The sequence below is a fragment of the Schistocerca americana genome, chromosome 1 (genome assembly GCF_021461395.2).
Source record: "Schistocerca americana isolate TAMUIC-IGC-003095 chromosome 1, iqSchAmer2.1, whole genome shotgun sequence".
NCBI lineage: Eukaryota > Metazoa > Arthropoda > Insecta > Orthoptera > Acrididae > Schistocerca > Schistocerca americana.
The window spans coordinates 702,346,828-702,363,191 of NC_060119.1; the positions used below are offsets into that span (position 1 = coordinate 702,346,828).

General features: G+C 43.2%; 1 protein-coding gene across 1 annotated transcript in view; it reads left to right on the top strand.

Moving 5' to 3' along the window:
- The first annotated feature begins 766 nt into the window (after positions 1 to 766).
- Positions 767 to 16,364, top strand: part of LOC124609585 (neuronal calcium sensor 2) — a 454,649-nt gene continuing 439,051 nt past the window's right edge. The window contains exon 1 of the mRNA XM_047140083.1: positions 767 to 872. Coding sequence (XP_046996039.1) covers positions 823 to 872 — 50 coding nt within the window. The 5' untranslated portion in view covers positions 767 to 822. The remainder of the gene's footprint in view (positions 873 to 16,364) is intronic.

Sequence of the window (16,364 nt, forward strand, 5' to 3'; positions counted from 1 at the left end):
ACGGGCTCTATTGTGGCTGATCAAACACTTCCCATTGAAAACGCTGCAGGAGCATCTTCATTTCCCCTGCAGAGTGCGGCCGAGAATTGTCATGCAGAAGGAAACGCATGACAGCTGTGTTATGTGGGCTGCATGACATCAGACGAAGTCTCACCCAAGGCCATCATACTCGGCGGGAGACACTATTGTTCTAAGCATCTTTACGTGCTCACTGTGCGCTCAGAACTGAAAAGAGCGAAGTGACGCGATCGATGGGGATACTAGAGGCACTGCCAAATGCATCTGTGCAAACCTTCATCGGATTTTCACAGTGGCGTCCATTTCGCACCGCGTCGGACCTTACTTTCCAAATAGCCCTCGCCTGTAGAGTATCCGAATTAGTTCACAAAATATTTTCAATTTAATTCGGCTTTCGTATTTGAAAAACGTGTTTCTCTTTCGTCTGACATGTCTTCATCACAGCTACCACCTAGTGACGATTTTAGATCTTGTAGGACTCCTGTACCGAAGAAAAATAAAAATTAAAAAATTAGACATCTAAACGAAAAAAAACAGTAAATATCGAAATACGGAAATGAGCTACTAGAGCCCTTTCGTGCCGGAACATTTTGAAAGGTAAGTTTGGATTCTAACCACGAAAATACATATTAATTGATGCATCACGTTTCGGATGCAAAATAGGTGCTGAGTGTAATTGTTGACGCAGTTTTCTATTGTTTTCGTGTTAATAAGGGAATGTATATTTAATCGCGGCCTTTTTTTTCAGATGCCGTCGAACAGTAAGACGAAGAGGTATGCGCGGCTTTATATTGGCCTCTCCATATGTTCTATACATCAAAACTGTTGTCGAACGCAACTGGAGTGCAGAATCGGTAAGTTTCATTTATTTATTTCTTATGTTTTCTCAATTTACTGTCAACAATCAAGCGGGTGTTAATGATGTCGATCGTCTCCACGCAAACTTCAGGAACATATCTCTGTGTGAATCGATCCGATTCAGTTCATAGCTGTAACCATCTTACCAAGGGAAGAGCTGCATATCTTGTTTGAGGGATATTACAGTAAGTAACATTTCTTTTTCTAAGATAACGTAGTTTCATGTTCGTCAGTTTTTTCCTGCCCTAGACTCTGGTGGTCGGCTTTCGAACACAACCATTAGTGTATCGTCATGTTGTACGGGGCGGAAAAGTAAGATGTTGCACACTGATGTAAAGAAGAAATGTTCGGCTTTAACGTCCCGTAGATGTCGACGACTTTAACGACGGTGACGAAGATGAGACTGGACAAGGATGGGGAAGGGGAAGGGAATTGACCATGTCCTTTGCAAAGGTCCACACCCCTATATCCCGTCGGGACGTCCGCACCCACCCCCTAATACCAGTCCAGTATCGTAACTATCGCATCAACTTGTTTGGTGGTCCTTGATGTCTGTTTCTTCCCTTAATCTCAAGGTAGGCGATGTTATAGTTATACGCTGAACGCATTCTGCAGTAACGATACATCTGCTTTTCGCCGAACTATTCCGTTCAACAGGGCGACTGGGACACAGATTGAACATGAAATGTATTCGCAGTTGCAAATATTGTCAACGGTCAGCTGTATAATGGAATGATGACAGGGAAAATTTGTGCCGGACAGGGAGTCGAACTCGGGTTTCCTGGTCATCACGAGCGGTCGCCTTACCACTTGTCTATCGGAAGAGGACCAACGGCCACACCCAGACTTCCGTATGTCTTCAACCACGTGTCTACAACTTGTACTCGTACATCGAGTATGTGTATTCCCGTACAGGGGAGACATTTTATTTGAAAATCGCTTGCTCGGTGTCGTCAGGTGAATACGATATTGTGCCTGTGTTATTCCGAACTACGATACGAAGTTCAAATGGTTCAAATGGCTCTGAGCACTATTGGACTCAACTGCTGTGGTTATAAGTCCCCTAGAACTTAGAACTACTTAAACCTAACTAACCTAAGGACAGCACACAACACCCAGCCATCACGAGGCAGAGAAAATCCCTGACCCCGCTGGGAATCGAACCCGGGAACCCGGGCGTGGGAAGCGAGAACGCTACCGCACGACCACGAGATGCGGGCACGATACGAAGTCCTTCGAAAATTTGAAATAACATAGGCACTGCAATATCGTACAGATTGAACGGTCTCCCAAACTGTACTACGTTCATTAAAGAAATTTTGAGAGAAATGGTTACTGCACCACAGTGGGATAAAGAAAACTAAGACTTTCTGTCGAAGGTATTTAAATTAAGGCAGTCGACGAAGTGAGATAAAATGGAGATTAAGGTTAAAAGGTGGCACGTTTTCTAAATCTTTGTAAAGGAAAATTGATTTGCGGTGGCGACAAACAGGATACACTGAAATATGGTCAGCAATTGTCCATCGATAACTAAGAGAAAGAACATGTAGTGCTAACAGCACAAGCTATTTTCTCGGGCTGGAGTCCATCCAGTTCCAACCAAATACTAATAGTGTTTCGAATGAGAAAACACAGCAAAACACGAGAAATAACCGTGAGGAATTTGGACTGAATCGCATCATCGCGTGGACTCAACAACAGCAGTAGTAACCCAAGCCGTTATGTCACTGAGATGGACGGGAGGCGGGTCTAAGCCATGCGACAGGATTGACGTCTGATAACTTCTGTGACTGGATAAGTGCTATAAAGACCGAAGAGTGTTCATCGAATCACCCTGAGTTAGTAATTCAGAAGTGGTGGAGTAGTCCTCTGATTGACTGAAGGACCTGACCTCCAGCAGGATACTATAGACGAAAAAACGGCTGTACTTTGCTCTGCCAGGAACATCTGCACTCGTGGCAAACTGTGGAAGAAATACTAATGATTGTTTTTCGTCCCTAATAAATATTCAGGCCGGCCGGTGTGGCCGAGCGGGTCTAGGTGCTTCAGTCTGGAACCGCGCGACCGCTACGGTCGCAGGTTCGAATCCTGCCTCGGGCATGGCTGTGTCTGATGTCCGTAGGTTAGTTAGGTTTAAGTAGTTCCAAGTTCCAGGGGACTGATGACCTCAGCTATTAAGTCCCATAGTGCTCAAAGCCATTTGAACCATTTTTGAACTCCCTTATGACAATCCAGCAGTAATCTGCTAAAATGCTAGGGCTCCACTTTCCAGCATATCTCTTCTCAAATGTGGCAATATCTTGATGAAATCGCTCCCCATGTTCATCACTTACTGCACCACAATCTTTGTGGAAGAAGTTAAGATGACTATGTAAGAAATGCATTTTCATTGACATGTTGCACCCAAGTTTTTCATAAGATGACAACATGTTATCCACAATCTCCTTGTAATTTACTGCTTGTTTGTTCCCTAAGAACTGTAAACAGACTGTCTTAAAACATTCCCATGCATGCGTCTCATCACCTTGTATGATTCCATCAAAAGTATGGTCTCCAAACAGCTCTCGAATCGGTGGGCCTACAAAGATGCCCTCCTTCATTTTGGCATCACTTAAGTAAGGGAATTTTTGCCTTAAGTACTTAAACTCGTCACCATCTTTGTTCATTCCCTTAACAAAGTTTTTTATGAGACCCAACTTGATGTGCAAGGGCGGGAGCATAATCTTCTTAGGGTCTATTAGAGGTTATCTCTTAATGTTCTTTATGTCTGGTTGAAGAGATTTTCTGGTGAGCCATTCATGTTTACTGTAATGAGATGCACGAGCTCTGCTATCCCATTCACAAAGCAAGCAGCAATATTTAGTATACCCTAACAGCATACCTAATGGCAGTGTAACCACTTCCAAGTCAACACAAATCTGCCATTGAGAGTCATTATACTTGATGGCTTCTAGTAAAATTTTCAGGTTTTAATATGACTCTATGCCCGACCGGAATAGAAGGAAGCTCATTACCAATACGTAAAAGCACTGCTTTTTAGCTCAACTCTGACGAATCAATAAAGAGTCTCCACTCATCAGGCTTGTAATTAATTCTGATAGCCTTCATTAGACCTCTAATAGGATCACTTAACTCATTTTGAGAACGTTTTTGTGGATCATCAGTAGATGATATATTTGGAAGAAACTCTGGATCTTGTGATGTACATGGTTCAGGACATTTAGAATCCCCATCAGAAGTTATCTCGTACTCTGTCGGTGGTTCAGGTATTGGCAATCCTTCCCCACGTAGAACTGGACGTACGGCACATGGAATGTTAGGCTAGATCACTGTCCGCTTCTTCTTCTTCTTAGATATTCCTTTCTTGATAGGATTGGTTGGTTGGTTGGTTGGGGGGGGGGGGGGGGGAGTAAAGGGACCAGACTGCTACGGTCATCGGTCCCTTTCTTGATGGGAGGAAACATACAAAAGTAGCAGTCACTGACATGATTAGTTGACCCACGCCAGATCATGGGTACTGCAAAGGGCATTGAACGTCCTTTCCCATGCATACAATTCCTGAGGTTGCTGGCACAAGTGTTGCAGATCACATGTGGAGCCCAGGGTTTACCCTGATCACCTATTTTGCACCCAAAATAACAACTGTAAACTTTTTTAATCAATGGAGTTATTTGCTGTTTTTGTGAAGCAAATGTCACTTCTCCACACACATTGCAAAATGTGTCAGCACTGTTAACACAAACCCGTGACATTTTTGTTCACTTCAGTTGCAGACAACTTGAACAACTGGTAGTTAATCTGGAAACAAATGTGCAAAAATTATTACATGCAGTTATAATGTCACTGAAGTTGAAGAGGAGGGAGACAAAAAGATCACTGAAATTGGTATCAAAATTTTTATATCCAAAATATTGCAGACAGGTAAGCCCAGGGACAATAATATAATCCACTGTTACTGGTTATTATGACTTTGATAAACCATTAAAATATTTGATTTTAAACTTTACATAAAAATCCGTATATAATCATCTCACTGTAATAAAACAGTGTAAAATGAAAACTAGAGCTAATTTTGAATTGTCTTTGTGATATTCGCGGTCAGCAGATTAGAACTGATAGGAATTGGCTATTTTCATTCGATTTACATTTCCATTGCTGCACAGTGTTGTAATACACTACGTATAAACGATCACATTCCCTGAGATGACATGGGATTCTTCCTAATACGGGTGCTGTCTTTAATACAGCTGACCAAAGAGCATAAGTAGGCAGTAGGACAGGATCCTCGCAGCAGACGACAGCAGGGGCCACGGCGTGATGGACGGCCGCGGCGGCCGTCAGCCGTGACGGGTGGAAATTTGCCGGCCCATTATGGGGGAGGCGGCGGCGTGGCGAGTATTAAGAGAGACATCGATCCCCGCTAATTGGCCCGCGCCCGCATTACTCGCCAGCCGCGCCGCTCCCCCGTCTTCCGCAAGTTCACTTCTTAATTTGGCCGCTAATGGAAGCGGTCGCCACCAGCAACACCGCCAAACTTCGGTTTCGTAATCAACCACTGCACGTTGTAAACAGAGGGAAGCGAACACGCGTCACAACCACTGAATGAAAAAATATTAGTGACACATTAGGGGCAAGTAAGTTCACAAATAGCGGTCGAAACAAAGCAGTAACTTTATCAGCAGTGAATCAAACTGCACACTGTCTAAACAGAAGTATCCGGACATACTTAAGTAACGTGGAATTGGCCACCATATATCGTTAGAAGGGAACCTGCCAGTAAAAAAGGAGGCGGAGATAATTGCGTTGTCAGTAGAGAAGCTGTAAGAACAGAACGGGTCTGTCCAGAGCGCTCAGTGACTTCCAAGGAAAACTACCCATTGCGTGTCACCTGAGTAACAAATCCATCAGGGAAAATTCAGCCCTTCTATAACTGCCCAGACTGACTGTTGGTGAAGTGATTGTGAAAAAGAAACGCGGAGGAACTGCTACGGATAAACCAAGACCAGGCAGGCCTCGTGTACTAACTGACAGGCACCGTCGAGTACTGAGGAGGGTGGTTCTAAAAATTCTCCTGAAATCACCGGCATAAATAACTCGTGAGTTCCAAGGTGCTACCAGCAGTCCAGCTAACAGAATGACTGTGCACAGGGAGTTAGAAATAATGGCGTACAATGCTTTTCATAGCCTGACAAGTTGCCAATGCTATGCGGCGCTTGAGGGGCCGTAAAGAGTGACGTCACTGAGCAGTGGACGACTGCATATAAGTGATTTGGTGTGATTAATCGCTCTGTACTCTATGGTAATCTGATGGAAGGGCCGGCTTTGGCGAACGCCTGGAGAACATTACCTCCCATCATGTATAGTGCCAATAGTGAGACACAGAGGAGATGATGATACGGTATGGGGGCGTCTTTCGCGTTAGGGTGTGCTGCTCTTACTGGCCCAAAGAAAACTCAAAATGCAGAAGGGTATGAACACACTGTGTATTGCGACCAGTACACGAACTGTTCGGAGACGATCGTTGTTTATATGAGAGTAACAATACACCACATCACAAAGCAGCATCTGTGAGGCAATGAATCGTAGACGATAACATTCGCGAAGTGGTCTTATCTGCCCAGGGCCCTGACCAGAAACCAGTGAGACACCTTTGGCATGACTTAAAACGCAGAGTGTGTTACAGATCCCAGCGTCCGACATCACAACCTTCCCTGGTTTCGGCTCATGGGGAAGAATGGTCTGCCATTCCTCCACAGACATTCAGACACCTCGTTGAACGTGTCCGCAGCAGAATTCAAGCCGTCGTAAAGGCGAAAGGAGGCAACTCACTCAATTAATGTCTACTAATGTCCGGATACTTCTGATCACTTTACATATATATACTGCCTATAAACTGAAGAGCAAACAGTGCTGTGGTAGTTTGTTGGCCGTTTCCGGAACAACACCTTACCTGTCGTACAGGCACTCTAACAGTCATTTTCCCGTCTTACCCTGCAGTTCACCGTGCGGTCACTTACGTAGATTCTGGTGATGTAGGTGTCTTCCGGTAGTTATGTTGGTGACGGACTTCTGATAACACTTGTGAAAATAAGCTCTCCCTGGCGTGTCCGAGCATTGCACCGATGACGCAATGGTTCGCTCACTGGATTCCCATTTGGTCATCCAGATAGGTTTCCCGTGATTTTCCTAAATCGCTCCAGACAAATGCCACGGTGGTTCTTTTTAAAGGTCACGACCGATTTCTTTTCCCCTCCTTCAGTGATCCGAGCCTGTGCGCAGTCAGTGATGGCCTCGTAGTCGTTGGGACGTTGAACACCAATGTGCCTTCCGAGCACCGCGTTCTCACTGATTTGAAAGACGCGCTGCGGAAGGGTCGGAGTAACTTTGAGAAATAGCCTTGTGACGTAGTTGTGTAGAAAGAGTTGAACTAGTCTCATCGCTCTTCATTTTATAGACGACCTACGCGACCATCAATTCTAACTGATCAGGTTCTCAGCTAAAGAGATTGTGAGAGAGGGGAGTGTATGTCACGGTGTTTCGTTTGAAAATATAATGGAAACACATTAAGAACGGATAATAACTGCTTCTCACCCTAAACATATTTTACAATAATTTCTCACGGGAGGATCTACTTCCGAATATGTATATTATAGATTTAATTACTAAAAACAGTATGTAGGAAAACAAGGCTGAGGAAGACCTAACCAGGAGAAGTGACAGGTTAGTGGAGATTACACTACGACTTTCAGGGACAGTTAACTTGTTGAGGAAAGGAGCATTAGAGAGGGCGTGAGGAAAGGAGCATTAGAGAGGGCGTAACAGTACTAGAATGTTCATAACAGTTGTAGAGGATATTGGACGCAGTACCATCGTAAAGATGGAAAGATTAGCACACAGTTGGTAAACATAGAGCACAGCAACGAACGAGTCAAGCGAGTGATGAGTTTAAAAGATTTACCGACCTTCACTCATAATTGTAAGCAAGTACAGGACTTCACATTTCAATATGTGATGTAATTTCGAATTTATTGACGGAATTAAACAAACGGGGTTAGTAATTTCGAATTTATTGACGTAGTTAAACAAACGGGGTTAATCTAAGGGATTATCCAGTTGTGGAGTATAAAATATTCGCCTTTCTTCTTTAAAAAGGAAGTGTCACACTGTTGTCAACTTTAAAAAACAGGGCACATTGAGTGTTCGGTATAAACTTAATTATGTATGTAGACAGTTCATCCATCCCGAGAACCGAGAGTCTCGACAATTTCTACCTGTTACCGATATCGATACTGGCAAGATATCGTTTCTGGAAATTCCAACACGATATCAAAATCTCTGCAGTAGTTTCTGAGACTAATCCCGACATGTAAAAAGAAGCGAGTAAAGAACGTCAGTTTATGTATATCCAGAGGGAAGGTTAATAAAACATTTTGTTGATTTACTTACTAAAACGTGATTACAACTTACATTTTACGTTTGCATTCAGTAACATTTTTCTATTACGCTTACGGATGATAAATGCAATGTAAGTTTTAATGGCAAAAATATATCTTTTAGGCCATGTAATTATAGTTAAACAAATTTCGGGTATTTCCTTTACTTTTACTGTGAAACTTAGCTTCTTGCTAATTTCATGATTCTTGTTCAACGGGAAGTACCGGGAAGGTATTGTTGAGTGAGTTGGCGAGTATCAAAATATGTGTCATAAATGGCCGTATGTTTTAACTGCGTTCATTTATAACCTCCAGTTTTTTTACATCAGCAAGGGACTGTAGACCTTAGTATGTGACACAAATTCCAACTCGAACCGTCTACCCAATCATGGGAAAAGGGCTCTTAACAGTCGGGTGGACGGACAGAGAGATGGACAGACGGACGGACAACAAAGCGATCCTAAAAGGATTTCGTTTTTACCTACTGAGGTGCGGAACCCTAAAAATTGCATCTCGAAACCGCCAAAAGCTGCTGTAATGTTTGTTTATCGACAACAGTTTTGATCGAACGACCATCTTCACGTTACAGATACCTTACATCGGGTTGAAAGAAGGTTCCTTGTCGTCAAGTCTACAATTATTATTAGTTGCAGCATCTGTCAGTCCTACAAGAATCCATTATTTTATACATTTTCCTATTAGTTCATCAAGTGCACTAATTCACAGCCATTGATACGTCTTTTGTGAGACTGTGTGTGGGTCACTGCAGTAGACTGATGTAAAGGTGTCCGTGACTTATCTTTATGATTTCTGGACGCAAACTGCTTGTTGATAAATACTTACATATTACAGCATTCCATAATCAGGTTTTTTTTAATTACATTGACACTATACAGCACTGTTTACAGAAACTATTTAGTGTGTGAGCTGTTTACTCCCATCCATATGCATAGAATCTAAATAAACTACTACATCAGAGCGAGGAATCTTTTTATTTAGGTACAAAGAATAGATATTCAAGAAATTAGGTGAAAGTTGGCTCTATCTTTAACGTTCCCGAATCGCTGTTGTTGTTGTTGTTGTTGTTGTTGTTGTTGTTGTTGTTTTCGGTCCGAAGACTGATTTGATGCACTTCTCCACCCTACTCTGTTCTGTGCAAGGCTATTCATCTCTGAATAAATAACTGCAACTCACACTCTTCTGAATCTGCTTACTGTACTCAGCACTTGGTCTCCCTCAACGAGTTTCAACCCCCACAGTTCCCTCCAGTAACAAGTTGATGATCGCCTGATGTCTCCGAATGTGTCCTATCAACCGATCCCTTCTTTTAGTCAGGTTGTGTCAACACATTTTGGAAGCTTCTATTCTCTTCTTGTCGTAACTGTTTACCGTTAATGTTTCACTTCCATACCTGCGTACACTCCAGGCAAATACTTTTAGAAAAGACTTACTAACACTTAAATCACTATTCGATGTTAACAAATTTCCCTTCTTCAGAAACGCTTTCCTTGCCATTGCCAGTCTACATTTTATATCCTCTGTACTTCGGCCATGAGCAGTTATTTTGCTGCCCAAATAGCAAAAATCATCTTTTGCTTTCAGAGTCTCGTTTCGTTATCTGATACCTTGTGCATCACCTGATTTAATTATACTATATAACATTATCTTTGTTTCGTTTTTGTTGATGCCCATCATATATCCTCCAACATATTCACTCAGTAATTACTGCCTCATAAAGTGTTTGCGTAGATCAAGGCAATAGGTCCCATTTTCTCAGTGTTTGTTAAACTAGTTGGACATCTTGAGCTGTTTTTCCAGAGATCGTGTACGTATCTGACTATATTTTTTATGCTGAATTCCTATCGGAATTGATTGGTGCTAGTATCTACTCTTCATTCAAACCTTGACTAAAATAAGAAAAAAAAATGTAGATGGCTCTAAACAAAGCGAGGTCACAATGCAGAGCCCTTTGTAAATTAATGTATCCAATGGGTGTAGAAAAAGGAATAGGGAATTTTGAAATTTTGGCGAAGTGCTGTCTTTCGTATAGAAATCACCCAGAAAACACGTGGAATCCTGAAATTTGAAATTCTGAGCTAGTATGTTCCTCAGTGAAATAAATTAACTCTTCAGTAGTGGTCATCCCAAGAAATCAAATAGACCTAAAATGTTCTTCATGGTAAAATACAAAAAACGAGGTACATTGAACATAGAATAATATGTATTCAAATGTTTTATGAAAGACTGTTACGTGATGCAGTGCCTTGCAGCAGATAATGTGAGAAACAGAGAAAACATCAGAAAAATTCAAGAATTTAGACTGCATATAATTACGATTATAATTAAACAATTGTTCTATTCAGGATTAGCGCCTTTACAAAGCAGTGAAAGATGGCTTCACGTTCGTAGCGTTCCAATAGCGTACTCCTATGTAGTACACACCTGATCATGTCTTTTCACCCAACAACAGTTTGTAAGATGAAGTTCGAGCTAAATGGAATGGTAGAGGATGATCCGGGCAGAAACAGCGATCAGTGATTTAGACTCTTGAAATACTTATTCTTCCATAAGATGCCTCTAAATCCATTAAAGGCTTATCGTCAGCGCATATACAGAGCATCATTTCGTGAACTAAGACACATATCGTCGACATAATTCTTGTGAAAACAAGTTTAGAGTATACGTGAAAACTGAATTTACTTTTCCAGAATGAGATTTCCACTCTGGAGCGGAGTGTGCGCTGATATGAAACTTCCTGGCAGATTAAAACTGTGTGCCGGACCGAGACTCGAACTCGGGACCTTTGCCTTTCGCCGGCGAGTGCTCTACCAACTGAGCTACCCAAGCACCACTCACGCCCCGTCCTCACAGCTTTACTTCTGCCAATACCTCGTCTCCTACCTTTCATATCAACGCACACTCCGCTGCAGAGTGAAAATCTCATTCTGGAAACATCCCCTAGGCTGAGCCATGTCTCCGCAGTATCCTTTCTTTCAGGAGTGCTAGTTCTGCAAGGTTCGCTTCTGTAAAGTTTGGAAGGTAGGAGACGAGGTACTGGCAGAAGTAAAGCTGTGAGGACGGGGCGTGAGTCGTGCTTGGTTAGCTCAGTTGGTAGAGCACTTGCCCGCGAAAGGCAAAGGTCCCGAGTTCGAGTCTCGCTCCGGCACACAGTTTTAATCTGCCAGGAAGTTTCGAATTTACTTTTGTTTGATGAATGTTATTACTACTTACGTCTCGTATATTAAAAAGTGATAAAATTTCTTTTTGTTTTTATAGTTCTACGGTTCGTATTTCTGTATCAACAATTGTGGGACCTGTAGCTCCATACGCTGTCCGTACGATAGCTTCCTCCCTTTCCATTGCCTGCTGCGATTGGCGCGGGGGAAGAACGCCTCGGTAAGCCTCGATATGAATTCAAGTCTCTGTAATTCTACCTTTGTGCTCCTTTCGGCGAGATGTGCTTTGGAGGGGGGGGGGGGGGTAGTATGTTGCCTGGATTTCCTTGAAACGTAAGCTCCTGAATCCCGCAGTTGTAACTGTGAATCACACCGTGATGCTCAACGCCTCTCTTGCAGCATCTCACACGGGAGACACTTCCGCCCTTCCTCAAGGGTCCGCAGCTCGTGGTCTAGTGGCTAGCGTTGCTGCATCTGGATCACGGGGTTCGGGGTTCGATTTCCGACCGGCTTAGAGATTTTCTCTGCCCGGAGACTGGGTGCTTGTGTTGTCCTCATGCGCAGTTGAACGCCCCAAAAACCGATGATGATGATCATCATCATCATCATCTTCCTCAAGGAACCCCAAGACGAAACGCGCCGCTCTTCTTCGGATGATCTCAGTTTCTTGTATAACGCTGCTCAGTAAGAGTGCTAGAGTGAGGAACAACATTTAGTATCGATCGAAAATGCTTCTGCACGGTATCTTTTTCGTGTGTTAGCTACACTTCCCAAGGATTCTCCCTGTGTTCCGGAGTCTGGGATCTGCCTTCTGGCAGATAGCGTTTATATGGTCGCTCCACTTTAAATAACTCTGTGAGCATATTACCTGATATTAAATGACGTGCTGTTTCCAGAAATATTGAAATTTTTGTTTTGTTTTTGGTAACTTGTGGTTAGCTCCTATGGGACCAAACTGCTGAGGTAATCGGTCACGAATATTGACTAATCTGCTCTGTACGTGATATTTATTTATACTGAATATTAAGTGCCAATCCCCGCACCAACATTGGTCATCTGCAGGTCTTCCAGAATTTCCTTATTGCTTTCTATCGTTGCGACTTCTCTGTCTAGGGAGTCCCAGCAGAAATGGACAGTATGAGGCGATACGGCACGATCATTCGAAGGAAAAAAAGTGTAGTAAACTTGGGATCTAAAATGCCTTGCGTAAGAGCTGTGATCACTTTTTCAGCAGAAGAGATGTTTCACACTTGCGAAGATTAAAAGTGCTCTTAATAGTCAAGATATGCACTTGAGAGTTCATATTCATTCAATTTTTTGTTGTTGATTTGGTTCATACTACCTCCTCCCAAAATATGGAAGCAAGGAGCTTGCAATGGAACAGATTTGTTTCACAGTACATAAGATGTGGTGCTTATAGCTCTGAAGGTATGCTTTGCAGAGCCCTTGTTTACTATGTAGACTTTCTTGCTTCGAATGATCGTTTCTGTCATATCCGTGAATTTTGACCATTTCTCCCGGACCACAGTATATACAGCACTATTGTTTGCGAACAGTGTGAGGGAGTTTTCGACAAATCATGGGTAATACCGTGTGAGAGTCGATAAAAGTGTGCACTCCAGACGAGGTTATGAGTCATTGTGTTACTAAATATTTTACCATTGCGCCAGCACTGTCGACAGGAGTAGTTTCCTGCAGGGCGTAGCGGATGTGTGCCAAGGCTGGCCACGGTGCTCGTTAGCAGGAGGTGCGCGGCGTGCCGGCCGTGACGTCACGTCGTCGGGTGGCGGCCATCAGCGGCTTGATGCCTGCCAGGCGGCTGCATGCGAGGCGTGGGCGTGGCCGCTGCCGCAGCGGCGGCCGCCCCGCGGAAGCCGGAAGCTCGCGTCACGCCGACGCCTATTTTCGGCCCGCATTAGTTAATACAACTGCAGTCGCCGCGGTCTCCTTTACTGTCTTTCTGAGCCATGTCAGCAGTATCGGAGCAGTCGCTCTGCAAATTCTGAACACTCTTTCGGTTCTTCATTGTTGGGAGATAACTGGAACTAACAAACTTTACTGCGCCCTTATTGATATTGAAAGTACATTACACGATTCTTGGCTGAGTGAACGCTGCTTTGCACATACCGAGTACCATTCCCTTATCGAGCTGACATGAGGTTGTATAGATCCAGGTGCGAAGAAAAATTCATCTGTTGCTACCGCCATGAAAATTCCTTGACAGAAAAGTAAAGACAGCTCCGTTAGCACATTGAGGTGACAGAAGTCAGAGGATACCTCCTAATATCCTGTTGGACCTCTTTTCGCCTGGCGCAGTGCAGCAGCTCGACGTGGCATAGACTCAACAAGTCGTTGGAAGTCCCTTGCAGAAATATTAAACCATGCTGTTCCTAAGCCTTCCATAATTGGCAAACTGTTACTGCTGCAGGATTTTGTTCACGAACTGACCTCTCGATTATGTCCCATAAATGTTCGATGGAATTCATGTCTTGTTATCAGAGTGGACAGATTATTCGCTCTAATCGTCCAGAATATCCTTCAAACCAGTCACGAACAGCTGTGGTCCGATTACATGGCGCACTGTCATCCAAAAACATTAAATCGTTGTCAGCGAACATGAATTCCATGAATGTACCTCACGTGAAAAGAAAATTTATCAGCTGAAATCCTAAATAAGGATGATCTAGTGATTTACGTTTCCTGTGCCTCGACCCCCCCCCCCCCCCCCCCCTCTCTCTCTCTCTCTCTCTCTCTTTCTTTCACCGCGCGCCCTGTTACAATCTCCATTGATTTACGAAACACTGACATCTGTTATACTGAACTAGAAGTAACACACAAACTGAGACAACGATAATAAGAAAGAGTATAATCGCTTTGTAAATCTTAACTGAGAGAAGAAGAAATTACGTCGTTGAATTTACGAGGGAAAACTAGAAATGAAACAAAAATAAAAGAAAAAGTAGAACATTTCCTACAGTAAGACACGATATCACACATGTTAGAAGACATTCATCATGGGTATAGCACTAAGCAAGACTTGATTCTGAATATTTATGTTGAAAAATTGATTTCTACGGTTGCACACGTCTTCCACTCATTAAAATCACGATATTCAGGAGCTGTATGATTGCAAGCGATCCACGTAAAGAGACAAGACAGAAATTACGACAGGAACCAGTGGTTTTCAGCTTCCTTACGTCGTTAGCAGTTGTCTAATACACCGCTAACTATCGATGCAGTCACTGTCGACATAGTCACACAGTCAGTATAGGACCCAAATCCATCATTTGTGTTGTGTGAGAGATACACTGCTTGACAAGAAATGTGCAACTTGAAGAAGACTTGGTCGCATGTCATTGTAACTACGTACACTTTGACACTCTATGCTGTTATGTAAATAATTTAAACTGCAGTTGTCTGTGACATGTAGAAACAGCTACCAGAGTGCGTTAGTGTTGTTCGGGTTTAGTATATCGCCACCAGGTCTTGAAGCACACATAATGGAGCATGAACAGCGTCAGATATTAAGTTTTCATGGCGAAGGACAGGAAGCTGATGCATACTCGTCTGAGGCGCATTATCAGCACCTGACAGAGCTTGAAAATGACATCACTGTGGGACCCCATTTGGCTGGCTGGTGGAATCGTGCAAAACCCATATTTCTGGGGCATTTGAATGTGACAGTGGCTCCAAGGGAGCATCGCAAGCCCTACACGTCTGCACCTGCTATCTGTGAGTAAGTAATGGACTCCTGCAATAGTCTTTGTCACCTCGCGCCATTAGTTGGAGACTAGCTGCACGCGGACTAGGGAACCCCCATGCCGTTCCTATAACATTGCAAACGACTGCGTTTGGAGTGATGCCTTAACTGGGAAACATGAACTGCTGATGAACGGCGTAGCATTGTGTTCAGCGACGAATCACAGTTCTGCACTACCGCGGAAGACCATCGTCGAAGAGTGCAACGGCAACCAGGGTTGAATCATGATGTGGAGAGTCATCAGATATGACTTCAGCTCGCCGCTAGTAATGATTGAGGGATCACTTACGGCACAAGAGTACGCTACGAACATTTTGCATCCTCATGCCTTACCTCTGAGGTCACAATATCGTGGTGCCATTTTTCAACAGGACGATACTTGTCCACATACGGCACATGTCTCTATGAACTGTCTGCGTGATGCTGAGGTTCTCCCGTGGCCATCAAGATCCGAAGATCTGTCCCCTGAGAAAACATTTGGGGGTCTAACTCGGACGTCAGCTCCACCCAGTGCCAATATTCAGGGAATCAAAGACATTTTACAGCAGAGTTGTGTTAGCTTGCCTCAGGAGAGGACACAACGCTTTTGACACCCTTCCCAGTCGATCTAGAGCATGCAACCGAGCCGGAGGGGGCTGCAGTTTCATACTGATAATTGGGTTGATACTGCCAAGTTCTGTGTGAATTTTACTCGATTTTGTAATCATTGAAACATCATCATGTATTCCCTCACGCCTTTGAATTCTCCAACCTGTCTTTTAAATTTATATAGTGGATTTAGAGTGCTAATTCTTCATCTCAGATGTATTTTGTCTTCGTAACATCCATCAGTGTTTTTATATTGGATCACGTCTATCTTCTCCTTAGACTGAACTGCAAATTAGAGTTAAAAATTTACTCTTTTGTAGGGCCACGCCAGTGTATCTGTATTGTCACTGTGCTCAGTCATAAGTTTTACTTGAAGCCATTAGAGTCCTCTTTTGAACGGCAATTCGTCGTGATCCTTTCGTTCTTCATTATAATTAAGTTGAATATCCCCTGTTAGATAGAAATAGAACGACTTCACTTATAACTAGGTTCGGCATTTATTCTTTACCAATAAATTATAAAATACATCGT